At 37.2% G+C, this 15,293-nt stretch overlaps 1 protein-coding gene across 1 annotated transcript; it reads right to left on the minus strand.

The window, feature by feature from the left end:
- Positions 1-7,321: 7,321 nt before the first annotated feature.
- On the minus strand, positions 7,322-8,368 carry LOC127177212 (P2Y purinoceptor 14). Its single transcript, XM_051129355.1, has one exon. The coding sequence runs from the start codon at positions 8,366-8,368 to the stop codon at positions 7,322-7,324; it is 1,047 nt and encodes a 348-aa protein (XP_050985312.1).
- Positions 8,369-15,293: the final 6,925 nt, after the last annotated feature.

Consider the following 15,293-nt stretch of genomic DNA (forward strand, 5'->3'; position numbering starts at 1 on the left):
ATTTGATGCAAAAGATAATTAATAATTTTAGAAATAATAATGAATTTTTAAAAGGTAAAATAATGGCCATAAAAGGTAAAACTTTAAAAGGTAACTTTAAACTTAAATTAAAAATATTAATTTCTGTCACTGCTGTGAACTGACTGCACTGAATATGAAGAATATCAAGAACTTTAGGAGTCAACTGTCCACGGCAGTCCTACAGCCCAACGACAGGGGGACCCCCAAAGTGCTCTGACACAATTTGAACACTGGTCCTAATACTAAGAGCCACAATGGCGGTGCAGATGCTGACAAGGCCAGTGTGTCACAAACAAATTCACCTCTCCATCTTGTAACCTTTCTATGCCCAGGACCTTCTTCTCCATCAGCTGGGAGAGTTACCATAAAATGGCATAAGTCAACTTAGCCAGAAGCCTATTCTTTTGCTTAGAAATACTCAGCGGCTGGTGAACTTGGTTGTTGGGAAGTGTTCACTTCATAAAGTGAGAAAAGAACAGTCTGGAGACCAAATCCTACCCGGGTCATTTGTCTCTGGTGGCTCAAGCCCGCTGTCTGATGCTGCAGTTGACAACTCATCCTTCTCACAAGCCCTGAAAGAGAAAGCAAACTCACAACAAGTCTTCAAACTCATCCAGTAACTTTACCAGAAGACAAGTACTGTCCCTCAAAGCACATCCCTGAGGCCTCGTACCAGGAAGTAGAAGGACCAGGATGGAAGGCAGTTACGGTGACGCATTCTTTTCCTGACTGCTAGCCAAAAGTACACTGTGACTATGGCCATGTCACAGCAAAGACATGAACCATCCACAAGGGGTGCTTCAGTGTGGGCAGGGGCTAAACACATGCCGGTCAGAAAACAAGTTGCAAAAAAAAAAAATGCAACCAGAAGGACACAGATATAGAGGCATGGCGAACAATACACAGTGCAACTGTGATCACTCTTAGTTAGAGGAATTTGCTCTCACAAATTGCCACTGAAGCACTCAGAGGTAGTCTCACTACACTTGTGTGGAGAAGGGCATTGCCCATGTCGTAGATCCAATGATGAGGAGAAAGAGAGGTGAATGAAGTGCCGTTTCTCAGAGAGAGGATGTCTGGGGTGTGGCCAGCTATGCAAATTTTGCTTGCCAGTTACACTGGCCTTTTCTCAGTGATGTCAGAGGTTGTCTGGGCTCCCAAGAGCAACTCCTAGTGTCTGAACATTGACATAACATTGAAGTGATAGTCCATGCATACAAATAAAACAAATAATTAAGTTATGTGTAATAAAATGGAATGACACAGGGAAAAAGGATTGGACTACTGAAATTTAATTTTTGTACAAAAGCCTTTGTTGGTAATGACAGTTTCAAGATGCCTCCTATATGGAGAAACTAGTCTCCAGATCTTGAAGGTACTGTGGGCCTCTTCTTTGAACTTCTATGAATTCTAGCAGCTTTATTTTCTTTTTTCTGAAACCAATTAAGAGTTTCCTTGGCTGTGTTTGAGATCATTGTCCTGCTAAAATGTCAACCCTTGTTTAATTTTCATCATTCTGGTACTGTAGATGCCTTTTTGCAGCTCTCTTTCTTCATGTTTTCAATACTTTTTTCCTTATGTAATTCCATTTTATTACACATAACTCAATTCATGAACTTATTTGTTTTGTTTTCTTTGTATGTATGGATTATTTGGGTTCTTACCGACATCTGGTGAAAATTTGAAGTCAACAGCACCTTTGGAAATATATTTACTGAGAAAAATGGTGACCTGTGGAATAGTTATTTTGCCTGCTGTATATATTTTTATATATTTTTTTTTCCTAGTGCATGCACATTTTAAGTAATTCATTCTTTCCCAATAAAGCTATGTCATCTGGTGAAAATTCCTGTATTTTTCAAATTGCAGTTTATTGCAAGAAGAATCTGTTTTTTGTTAGTATAATGCCAATTGAGTGCAAACCCTGCTGACATCACTATTATACAAGTATACACTTCACTCTATCATTTGAATAATTGTAAATATTAATTAGCTGCATCAATTAGCTGGTTTATCATATTAAACTTACTTCATATCTAGTTGTAAGCCTTTGATCCAGCAGTTGGTCCAGCTTTCAGTGTGCTCACACAAAAAATGAAAGTGAAAAAATGAAAGCAAATGCATCTTGATGTGTGAAAAAGTGAAGAATGACAAATATTCAAATTCATTTGCTTGTTATACAAATATCTGATTTGTATACAACATGCAAAAATGCACTTTAACTCAGTTATACAATGACATAACACGCACAAAGCTTATATTCTACTCTGCAAAATCACGTATACAATACCACATATTATATATTTGACCAGTTTTAAAATTCAAAAGCACACAGCAAAAAGCCCAGTGTGAGTCCATACTTAAAAGTGTTACAATGAATACTGAAGTAGTGTTGAAGTATATGAGGTAATAAAGTGATTTATTGAGTGATGATTGACCATTATTGAAGACACCTGAAGTTAATAAACAGAAATCATTAAAAGAGAAATTTAATGCCATTATAGTGGTCATTGTTTGCTTAGTTTAGTATTACATTATTTAGCTGCTGTAATTGAATTAAAATTACAAGCTGTTGCGATAAAAAAAAAAAAAAAAAACACACAACAATTAAACCATCAAAAGCCTTTGTTGGTAATGACAGCTTCAGGATGCCTCCTGTATGGAAAAACTAGTCTCCAAATCTTGAAGTTACTGTGGGCCTCTTATATGAATTCTAGCAGCTTTATTTATTTAATTTTTTTTTCTGAAACTAATTAAGAGTTTCCTTGGCTGTGTTTGAGATCAATGTCTTGCTAAAATGTCAACCCTTGTTTCATCTTCATCATCCTGGTACTGTATATGCCTTTTTGCAGCTCCCTTTCTTCATGTTTTCAATACTTTTTCCCTGTTTCCCTGTCCCTATATGTGTTTTGTTTAACCAACTAGACAATTTAAATTAATATCTCATTACTTTTTAGACAAGAATGACAGTAATTCAAAAATCCACAAAGGAACATACAGTAGCCTGCATTAGCATACAGTCTGTACTTGAACTAAATATACCACAAATGGTATCAGATGCGTTACTGCCATCTATTGACACAGATCAGTTTGTACATTACGCTGATATTATTAGTGAGTTTTAGAGACTGATCTACACAATCATTCCCTTACCTGCCAAAGAAAAAGAGAAGTAACTTGGGCATCACTAATCACAATTCTATAATAAGCAGAGTGTTATGATAAGCAGAGTGTTATGTGCATTGTGCACCTGCCTATAGGCGCATATTACTAACACGCTCTTTGAATAGCAAAAAATAAATAAATAAATAAATATCGTGCCATTGGCTTTAGACCAGGTTTTAATTGATCAATGGTGCAGTCTATTTCAGTTGCCCCAAAATAGCAACATGGCAACAATGCACCTAAGCACACCCATGGGCGAACAAATGGGCGCAAATGTATTTGCTATTTAAACAACGTGGCGCAGGACGTGAAAATGATAACTGCGTTGGGCTGAAACTAGAAATAAACACTTGCATCGTGCCTGATGCTGCATTGTGCAGGGTGCATGATAGAGCCCCAGATATGAGCATATTATCTGCTGAGCAGCAAATCCTCCAGCATGTCAGTCATCTCTTCTTACTCTTGTCTTGACCTAAGATCAGTTAAATCAGATTCTTGCAGCTTGTTAGATGCAGGATTGCAAAATTCACATTTTTTGCACAGAATTGGGCTGTTGTGAAGGGTTGATATTCTCCTGTGGGTTAAATGTTTGAAATATTGCATAAATTACATTTGGTCACCCTACCTGAGGAGATGGAAGTTTTCAATGGGATGCTGTATTGAAAATAACTTATGTGTGCAGGCTAAATGTGCTCTGGTATGTGACGTATTCAGCAGTCACTTAAACTGGAACATTAATATGATGGTTTCTTTTGTTTATGTGACTGGAGAAGCAGCTATAGGGCTTTTCTGTTAAGCTGCAGTTTCACTGTTCTGATGGTCCGGCAACCCCTCAGCAATGTGTGTTCTCGCTTTGTTTGAGAAAGTAGGACAGGTGTTAGAGGATAATGTTCTTCATTTTCTTTTTGTTTGAGTTCTTTTTTCAGTCTCCATGATTGTTTTAAAAGGGCATACATTGTTTATTTTTAACTTGTCTATGAATCGTAATTTACTTTCAAGGGGCAGTGGCATTACCTTTACCAGCTGGAACGTGTGTGGCCTGATTTATGTGCTCAAGTGTTACACTTCTTAATGTATATGGACCGAACTTTGACGACCTTGCCTTTTTTACTAAAATATTTAATTAACTGTCTGATTTTACTGATTCAAGTGTGATTGTAAGTGGTGATTTTAATTGTTTATTTGATTGTTTTATTTGTTTTTTTTTTTTGGACAGGTCAGCCCAAATAGGCCAGTTGCCTTCTGCCACCATAGTTTTAACCTTCTGGGGTCTGAGGTGATTTTGAGGCCCTTGAGATGTTTTGATATGCCCTGATATTTGTGCTTATTTCAGCTACTGGTAACAAAATATTGCCAAGACATCTTTTTTTTATATATATTCAGCACAAACTGTGCAACAATAATATGTGAGCAAGATGGATGTACATATTTGCATTTTTTAAGGGAAAAAAAAAGGACAAAAGAAAAAGATTAAGCGTGGTTAGTAAGTTTTGGGAAAATAAATGTACCTGAAACAAGGCCATTAAAACCCATACTGAATAGTCCTGAACAAGACTTTTGAGTAATCAGTTCTAGGCATCAGTTAATTCAGTTTAATGTGATGTATAGACTGCACTAATCAAAATCTAAATTGCATTGATTGTTTCCTACTATCTCTCTTATAGGTTCAAAGACGCCCGTTATCACGGTCTTGCAAGCAAAGATGGCTTACGATCATTTTCTGATAGTGTTAGAAATTCAGCCTGATCATCGTATGGTGTGTGTGCTGCCACGACCCTCGTTTACTGATGAGTTAATGAAAACGCGACATGACGCTAAAACTTAAAACTGCTTACCTCAAGCTCTTATTCCTTCCTCTTTCGCCACTTACACTTTTTATCAGCACACATAAACACTACAACTGCCAACGTGTGATTTATTATGCTCTTTTTGTTTACCACTAGCGCATGCTGATGATTTTTCCATAGTAGGGTGCATCGTAGCTTATGAGTCCATAGGTGTCATAATCGTACAACAAATTAATTTTAGTTTTTAGCAATATTATCTACAAATGAATGCTACATCCACTCTGTCAAGTGTATGTCCACCCTATCAAGTCTAAGTGGCCGACAGGGTGGACATTTTGGAACAACGAAAGGGTCGACATTTTTAACTTCAATTAGCATATTAGCTTACAACAAACTGTGACTAGCTAAATAGTTAGTCTGGTTGATGAAGAGAATTTGGTATATTTAAACTTATATTACGTATTTTGAAATACTGTATTCTAATCACTTCCAACATATTTTATGCCGACAGGGTACATGTTAAGCTTAGGAAAAGCAAGTAAGCAAACTCGTACGAAGAACATTTGTCAATTTAAAAGTCACCAACTTACTCACTTCAGCCGTTGAAATTCCCACCACTAAAGAGACAAAAAATCTGTTGTCCAGATGTCAGTAAAGGGGACGGCCTTTTCTTAAAGGTGTGGATTCCCCAATACGACAGGATGGACAACCATTCAAGAGACATGGACAAACTCTTCTTTTTTATTAAATAAAAAATGTTTTTATTACCAAATGGTCATTACACTCAAATTACACATGGTTGTCTCTTATTTAACAAAACATTTTTTATTTATTTTTTTTTTTTTTACTGTATTTTTTACTACTCTCATTTAAATTTAATGAGCAATGCATGGGACACAGCAAAACAACATGCATCCTCCTACATCAAAACTTTATCTAAAGAGCCAAGTAATGCTTTTGTTATGAATATAAAACCTTAGCCTAATATAACACACCCTTTCATAGTCATTTTTATGTTAAGTTAGCATGGCAAATTAGTTATTTATGTACAGGACAGCAAAAGGCACCCTATAGTAATATTGACCCATTTAAAGAGAAATATAATCAGGAAAACTTCTTCATAGCTTTGAGAGATTAATGCTAAATTCTGTAATAACTGTAGAGCATATATAACTGATTAAAAGTGTCTGAGGCAATAAACAAAGTATTGCTTCAGTCAACATTTATTTCTATAAATACAGCTGTAAGCAGCAATTACAGAGGTTGAAGCAAATGCTTTAAAAGAAGTTAAGCTTTATTTAGCAAGAATGTAAATGGAAAAGAACATTAACAGGCAGTTTATTAAGACAACACATATTAAAGTTAATGTTCAACTGTATAGCTGTATAACTGCTACACATAGCTGTATGATCATGGTCTGATCTCCATAAAACTTTGCATGCTTGTTTGGAATCATCTGTTGCATGTGCTCATTTAGTTGAGTGTAGTTTTGAGTCTTCACTTACAGTTTATAGGTTTTAGGGTATATTTGGACCATTTTCTAAAAGTCCAAGTTTACCAAAGAGTAAAGTTAATTTATATATATAGAGAGAGAGAGAGAGAGAGAGAATTTAGAGGATTATACTGCAGTACTTTTATTAAGGTTGATCAAAAAAGCTAGGACTAGTTCGTAGAAATAGGTCTTTTACATTAATCAAAAATGAATGAATGATTTTATTGACAGCAGTGTTCTTGAAGAAAGTACTTTAGTATGAGAAGATGTATCAAATTATATGAATATTGTGTGGATGTGTGAAACACCACGTGATTACAGTTGCATAAAACTCATTAATGCCATCTATTGGCTGGTTTCATTCTTCAAACAGGTCCACTGAGATTCATTCCAGTTGGTCTTCGGTAACTCTGTCTAATAAAATTCATTTGCTGAAGGTGGCTATGTTTTTTGCGATATGTCTGAGATTTTTTTGAGATAAGTCTGTCCAATCAGTTTTAGGTGGAGAATGCTGATCCTTGGCCACTCTACAATAGGGTTTTAGCGCCACACAATTAAAGCCCTAAACATCGATGTGCTTGAACCCCTAATTAGTTGTAACTGTCATGGTTGTTTAGTTAACTTCCCCCACCCTTACCTCCCAACAGTGATCTGACAGCTGCAGATACTCCAGTGATCCAACAATCATCAGATCCAGAGCTCTTTTTTGTATACTTCAATTTTAGAATGTAGCATGTATGGTTGAGTTAGAGTTTTACTGGGAGAACACCACTTCATTGTGACCACCTTCCATTTCATCTCTTCTTGCTGCATTTTTGCATGCACGGAAGCCACAGCTAGGTATGTGGTTTCAAATTTAAATATCTTTCCCATCTTGCAAATGGCTAATGGTCGTTTTACTTTGTTGTTCAGTCTTTATGGATTGCTGAAACTGAACTCTGTGCTTCCTGTTTTTGCGGTTTAACTTTGTCTTCTGCAGAAGTGATTCTCTGAATGTCCTGCACATGAAAAAGTAAATGATAGGATCCAGACACACATTAAGGGAGGACATGAAGAGCGTAGCTTCTTTGGCCTGGATGAGAATCAAGTTGTTTTGGGTGCTAAAATCCTCGTTGTACCTTTGGTTAAATGTGTAGGGCACACGACAAACATGGTAGGGAACAAAGCACAGGACAAACACGGCCAGCAAGCTAAAGATGCTGCGATTTGACCGCCGCCTGGCCTCGCTGCTATCCCGCTGCACGCGTTTGTAAGAGCGGTACACGTGACAGGCGATAGAGGTGTAGCAAAACACCATCAGCAGAAACGCCACCCAGAAAATTCCATTGTTAAAGTGGGCTGAAGCTTCATGCCATTGCAGACCCAGGTCGCTTTTCAGGGCCATGCAGGAGAAAACCTCAGGCATGGGCTGGTTGCTTAATATGGCGTTCGGCAGCGTGAAGAACGTCATGACGCCCCAAGTTAGCAGCGCGAGAGCCTTCGCTACCGAAACACGCTGCAGAAAAGAAGACACGCCGGAGGTACTGCGCACGATTTTTAGGTAGCGTTCCAAGCTGATGAGGCTCATGAAGATTATTCCTGTGTACATGCAGAGGTAGAAAAGCACAGCTGTGTAGCGGCAAACTATCAGCTTCAACTGCAAGCCGCCATAACCGAGGTCGTCCACCACACGCCACGGGTAGGTAAATAACATCAGAACGTCTGCCACCATCATGTTTTTAAGGTAAACTACTAAAGCTGAGGAGCTGGGAACCCTAAAGAAGATCCAAGCAGCGAATCCATTGAGAATGAAGGCACACAAGCAGATGATGCTGTAGAGCACAGGCAGAACTAGATGTGTGAATACGCTGCTGATGTTCGTGCTGTTGTTTGGTTCAGTCTGTGTAGTATTAATGTAGTTCATATCTAAAATGGAAAATGAAAGGATCTCTTTAGCTTTGATAATATCAGGAAATGCTTTGATTCAGTGATTCAAAGTTGTAACATCTGCTAGACTTTTTTTGCTGATGTTCACAAATTTAAAGCTCCATTTGTCCACTTTCATGAATAATCTGAATCTTTGTATAGTCCTTGGACTTTTTATGCTCTTATTTCTACTTCTGATTCTTTCCGACGAAACTGACAATACCAATATTGTGAAAATGTACACTTTAACATACTTTAAAAAGTGTATTATTATGTGAATAATATACTTTAGTAAATATACTTTGTGTTTTAGAAAGAATACACTTAGTTGTTAATTGAATGTAATTAAATGCTATTAGATTACCTTTAGAATGTTTTATTTTATTATTATTATTATTATTATTATTATTATTGTTATTTTTATTTATTTATTTATTTATTTTTTATTTATTATTTATTTTTTTTTTTTATTTTATTATTATTATTATCAGGTTTTTTTTTGCATCTCCAAAGTTCCGTCATGAAACTCTAGGTGGTCCACCTTCTCCACCTGTATAGATCATCTATGAGTGATTCACGTATGCTGTAAGAGGTTATTTCATATACAGTCCACCCCTCACATTTCAGCAATCATTTTAGTGTATTTTCTCAAGGGACAATACTACAGAAATGAACTTGGATATATTTTAGAGTAGTCAATGTAAAGCTTGTATAACAGTGTATATTTACTGTCCCCTAAAAATAACTCAACATACAGTCGTTATTGTCAAAACAGCTGGCAACAAAAGCGAATACACCCTAAGGGAACTTGTCAAAACTGTGTCCAAAGTGTCAACATTTTGTGTTAGCACCATTGTTATCTAGCACTGCCTTTATCATTCTGGGCATGGAATTCACCAGAGCTTCTCAGCTTGTTGCTGGGATCCTCTTCAAATCTTCTATAATGACATCATGGAGCTGCTGGATGTTAGACACATGGTGCTTCTCCACCTTCCACTTGAGGATGCCCCATAGGTGCTCAACAGGGTTCAGGTCGGATCACTTTCACCTTCACCTTCCTCAGCAAGGCATTTGTCATCTTGGTTTGTTTGGGGTCATTATCATGTTGGAAAACTGCCTTTCAGCTCAGTTTCTGAAGGGAAGGCATCATGTTCTGCTTCAGAAATGTACAGTACATAATGGAATCCATGTTTCCCTCAATGAACCGCAGCTCCCCAGTACCAGCTGTACTCACGCAGCCCCAGACCATGATGCTACCACCACCATGCTTGACTGTAAGAAAGACACAATTTCTTGGTACTCCTCACCAGGGCATCACCACACATGCTGGACACCATCTGAGCCATACAAGTTTATCTTAGTCTCACCAGACCATAGGACATGGTTCCAGTAAGTCATGCTCTTGGACAGGTTGTCTTCAGCAAACTGTTTGCGGCCTTTCTTATAAGGCGGCTTCAGAAGAGGCTTCCTTCTCGGATGACGCCAATGCAAACCGACTTGTTGCAGTGTGCAGCGTATGGTCTGAGCACTGACAAGCTGACCTTCTACTTCTGCAATCTCTAAAGCAATGCTGGCAGCACTCATGCATCTGTTTTTTGAAGCCAGGTTCTGCACCTGACACACAGAATGAGCACTCAACTTTGTTGATCAACCCTTGCGAGGCCTATTCCGAATGGAGCCCGTCTTGGAAAACCTCTGTATGACCCTGGCCACAGTACTGTACTCAGTTTCGGATTGTTACTGAGCCTCTTATAGCCTAGGCCATCTTTGTGGAGAACAACAATTCTAATTCTCAAATCTTCAGAGAGTTCTTTGCCATGAGGTGCCTTGTTGAACATCCAGTGGTCAGTATGAGAGAATTGTACTCAAAGCACCAAATTTTAACTGCTCTAATACAAGATACACAACTTTGTATGGTCCTGTCAAGCAGACCATCGTGAAATGACATAGTGCTGTAATCACTTAGGGTGTACTCACTTTTGTTGCCAGCTATTTTGACAATAATGGCTGTATGTTGAGTTATTTTTAGGGGACAATAAATATACACTGCAGTAAATATACAAGCACACTGACTACTCTAAAATATATCCAAGTTTCATTTCTATAGTATTGTTCCTTAAGAAGATATACTAAAAACATTGCTGAAATGTGAGGGGTGTACTCACTTTTGTGAGGTACTGTATATGTGCAACAGTATTTCTTACATGCATTAACACTGTCATGTACATTACCATGCCAATCCATGCCCTAATTTTTTAATGAGCTGAACATAATACCAACAACAATTGCTGAGATAATCCATCCACCTCACAGTATGGCATATCAAGATGCTGATTAGACAGCATGATTATTGCACAGGTGTGCCTTAGGCTGACCACTATTTGCCTCATGCAGTGCTCTTTCGCATAGAGTTAATCTGGTTGTTTATTGTGGCCTGTGGAATTTTGGTCCACTCCTCTTCAATGGTTGTGCGAAGTTGCTGGATATTGGCAGGAACTGGAACACACTGTTGTACAGTATATGCCGATCCAGAGCATCCCAAACATGCTTAATGGGTGACATGTCCGGTGAGTATGCTGGCCATGCAAGAACTGGGATGTTTTCAGCTTCAAGGAATTGTGTACTGATCCTTGCAACATGGGGCCGTGCATTATCATGCTGCAACATGAGGTGATGGTCGTGGATGAATGGCACAACAGCGGGCCTCAGGATCACATCACGGTATCTCTGTGCATTCAAAATGCCATCAATAAAATGCCCCTGTGTTTGTTGTCCATAACATACACCTGCCCATACCATAACCCCACTACCACCATGGGCCACTCAATCCACAACATTGACATCAGCCGCTCACCCACACAACGCCATACACGCTGTCTGCCATCTGCCCTGTACAGTGAAAACCGGGATTCGTCCGTGAAGAGAACACCTCTCCTAAGTGCCAGACGCCATTGAATCTGAGCATTTGCCCACTCAAGTCGGGTCACGATGACAAACTGCAGTCAGGTCGAGACCCTGATGAGGACAACGAGCATGCAGATGAGCTTCCCTGAGACGGTTTCTGACAGTTTGTGCAGAAATTCTTTGGTTATGCAAACCAATTGTTGCAGCAGCTGTCCAGGTAGCTGGTCTCAGACAATCTTGGAGGTGAAGATGCTGGATGTGGAGGTCCTGGGCTGGTGTGGTTACACGTGGTCTGCAGTTGTGAGGCCGGCTGGATGTACTGCCAAATTCTCTGAAACGCCTTTGGAGACGGCTTATGGTAGAGAAATGAACATTCAATTCACAAGCAACAGCTCTGGTGGACATTCCTGCAGTCAGCATGCCAATTGCACGTTCCCTGAAAACATCTGTGGCATTGTGCTGTATGATAAAACTGCACATTTTAGAGTGGCCTTTTATTGTGGCCAGCCCAAGGCAACCTGTCCAATAATCATGCTGTCTAATCAGCATCTTGATATGCCACACCTGTGAGGTGGATGGATAATCTCGGCAATGGAGAAGTGCTCACTAACACAAATTTAGACAGATTTGTGAATAATACTTGAGAGAAATAGGCCTTTTGTGTACATAGAAAAAGTCTTAGATCTTTGAGTTCAGCTCATGAAAAATGGGCGCAAAAACAAAAGTGTTGCGTTTATATTTTTGGTCAGTGTATATACAAACAATCACATGATAATATAAAACATGACTTTAACTCAAATCTTTGCAGTCTGTAATTAACTAGCAGTAGCACACATTTATGTACTAAAGTACCTAGTATCTAGTACCTAGATCGGCACTGTATCAGCAACTCCAGTTACTGCTTTTAAATAAAGCAACATAAAATAAAGCAGAACATCAGTGTTTCTGGGATCATCATTGACTGAAGCACAGGGCCAGCAAAATGGTAACCCACAAAACTAAATTAAACTAACAAATCTCTCTTGTGCAAAAACACATAAATGTCAAATTAATTTGGAGTATTCTAAATGAGTGGCTGTGTGCACATAGCTAGTCATTTGTATAAAACACGCCCAGACCAAGGGCTTTCCACACACACTTTCCTTCACAGTCTTTTGTCACTCTCGTCAAAGATAATCCACGCAACCCCATATGCTCTGTCTACAGACGCACTCATGCCAGATCAAGTGTGCAGTCCTCAAAATAAGTTCATACACAATAAAACACCTTCTATACAGACACATTTTACAGAACTTTCATTGTGTCCGTACGTTCACTAACGGCCGAGTGAAATTGCAACACTGTATCCTTAATGAACAAATAATTGAAAAGATGGGTTATTTAAAATAATCAAACATCTGAGTTAATATATAATCATATTTGTGATCAGTTTTTTTTAAAATTAGAAATGCAGCCTAAATTTAATGATCACTTGAAATTGGAGTCATATTAAACACAGGGATGACTAACATTGGAACTAAATCCTGATAAATTAAGTGAACTTTGCAAAAGCGCAGAATTATACCTTCGCTCACCAGTTGGATTCCATCATTGGGCCAGTTTGGTGGACCTTAAATAGTTCTACTCCATTTTTAATTTACATACATTTTATTTTGCAATCTATATGTTTATTACAATATATATTAAAAACATAAAAAAAAAAAAAAAATAATAATAAAAAAAATAAAACTATAATCTGTGAAAAGTTAACCCAAATTTAAATTATCTATTTTTTAAGCCTTAAAAGATTTCACAAGAACATAGTGAAAAACAAAAATGAATTACTTTTTAAATATATTTATTGTTATTAATTTACCTAGTGCATGCAAAATCACCCCACTAAATCTTGAATAATTAATTGGAAAATGACATGGAAAATTCCTGTATTTTTCATATTGCAGTTTATTGCAAGAACAAACTGTTTTTTGTCTGTTTTTTTTTTTTTAATATAGCTCAAACCCTGATGACACTTTATTATAAGATTAACTGTAAATATTAACTAGTTGCAGAATAAGAATATATAACTTACTTCATATCCACTTGTAAGCCTTTGATCCAGCAGTTTGTCCAGCTTTTGGTGTAGTCAAACAAAAATCAAGTGAAACAAAGCAAATGTGTTGTGATGTGTAAATATTTTATGGCTTGATTTGCATCACAAATGCAAAAACGTACTCAGTTATACGATGACAGAACAAGCACAAAGCTTCTCTCCTCTGCAAAACCACATTTACAACATATTATACACAAGGGTGCACAAAGGTTTTTCAGCCTGGTTCTCAAAAGAGCACCTGGATATTTGGTTTAGTCCTCACACTGCACATACATGTAGTGTGATCCATTAAATATAACAATTAAAATAATAATAATAATATTAATAAATAATAATGCACTTTATTCATTTAGTTTTTTGTTTGTTTGTTTTTATAAAATAATAATAAATGTGATAATACCATTATATTTAAAATAAAAAAGGGTATTCAATAAAAATACAATTATTTTATTGTAAACTTGAAATAAAATGCTAATATTTACTTTTTTAGCCAACTGCCCGAGGCCAGCATCACAGACGTTCAGGACAGCTGACAGGCCAATTTAAACATTCAAGATATTTTAAAGCATTTAACACAAGACACGAAAGAGCTTTTCAGTGACTGTTCACTGTTCTTGTGGTTTAACAGACAAATAAATACAAAATTATGTTGCAATGCCTGTCTCATTTAGTATCACTGAAAAACTGTCAGTTATGTCTAAAGTTAACATAAACAGTTTAGAAATAAATCAGAAGTGTATCACTATATTAGATGCATTGTCTCTTAAAGTGACCACACCTAATTCACTAGCTGCTGTAGATGTCCTTAACCCTTCGGGATGATGATGTCACCACCAAAGCGGCAGTTTAATTCTTTAACTGTCACTACCATTTTTTAATCTAAAAAAGATTTAAAATTTTGAATGAAAACATTTTGTAATATGATTTTGATGTACATTTTCCATTCTGATTTTAAAATGCCTTTCAAAGGATGAATTTTGAGATTTTAGGTTTTGAGCTGATTTATAATTTCTTATGATTTCTAAAACGTGATAGGGAAAAAGGCAACGAAGAAAGTCTTTTGTGACAAAGGTCAGAACTCATGTTACGATGTAGATTTTTTAAGTTGCACTCTTGACATATATTAATCTATTACTTTTCCTACATAATTTCTATCACAAAAATATGGTAAAATATCTATTTAGGAGTATGGTGAAGTAAACTTGGGCATCCCACAGAGTGGACGGTGAAAGTTAAAGGGTTAATGTCCAGTAGTGGTCCGGTAGCATGCGTAGGTTTTTTAAATGGGGGTCTTGTGAGCTGAGATAACACATCAGTTATATGTCTAAATCTGTTACAGTGTGATTATGTTACAAATGTTGTGTTTTTCTTTAGTATTTATGTTTGTGTTATATGTATTTCTAGCAATGCTAACCCGTGTGGTGTGTGGTTTAATCTATTGGGGGAGATTGCCTATTTCAGTGTGTCTGTAGTTGTCATAAGGAGAGGGGGCAGATAGCTGCAACTGTTGGACTTGATTAAAGATGTCTGAATTCAGATATGTTCATAGACTGAAAGAAAGAAAGAAAGAAAGAAAGAAAGAACTCAAACTGACACCGGTTGGTGTAATCTATAATAAACATTACCCTACAAAATTACCTTGTTATACCGAACCTTCCTATGTAGCTCCTTCCTAGCCTCTCAGCAACTTCTGCCTGACAAACACGGTGACTTTTATTTTCTATGTGAGCATAAAAAAAATAAAAATAAATTGTGGACTAGATTCGAAAAAGCTAAATGGTTGTAAAAAAACCCCCAAAAAAACAGTCACAATTGCGTTGTTCGCAAAACATTACACTGATTTTACTGAAAGAAAAAAAATGTTGCATTTCAGGTGTCCGGTTGCTTTTGACCATAAACAACACAAGTGTGACTCCCAAATGAACAAACC

This window comes from Labeo rohita, chromosome 15 (genome assembly GCF_022985175.1).
Source record: "Labeo rohita strain BAU-BD-2019 chromosome 15, IGBB_LRoh.1.0, whole genome shotgun sequence".
NCBI classification, from domain to species: Eukaryota; Metazoa; Chordata; class Actinopteri; order Cypriniformes; family Cyprinidae; genus Labeo; species Labeo rohita.

Coding starts and splice junctions, on each gene's coding strand:
- LOC127177212 (XM_051129355.1), bottom strand. CDS start 8,368: ATGAACTACATTAATACTACACAGACTGAACCAAACAACAGCACGAAC.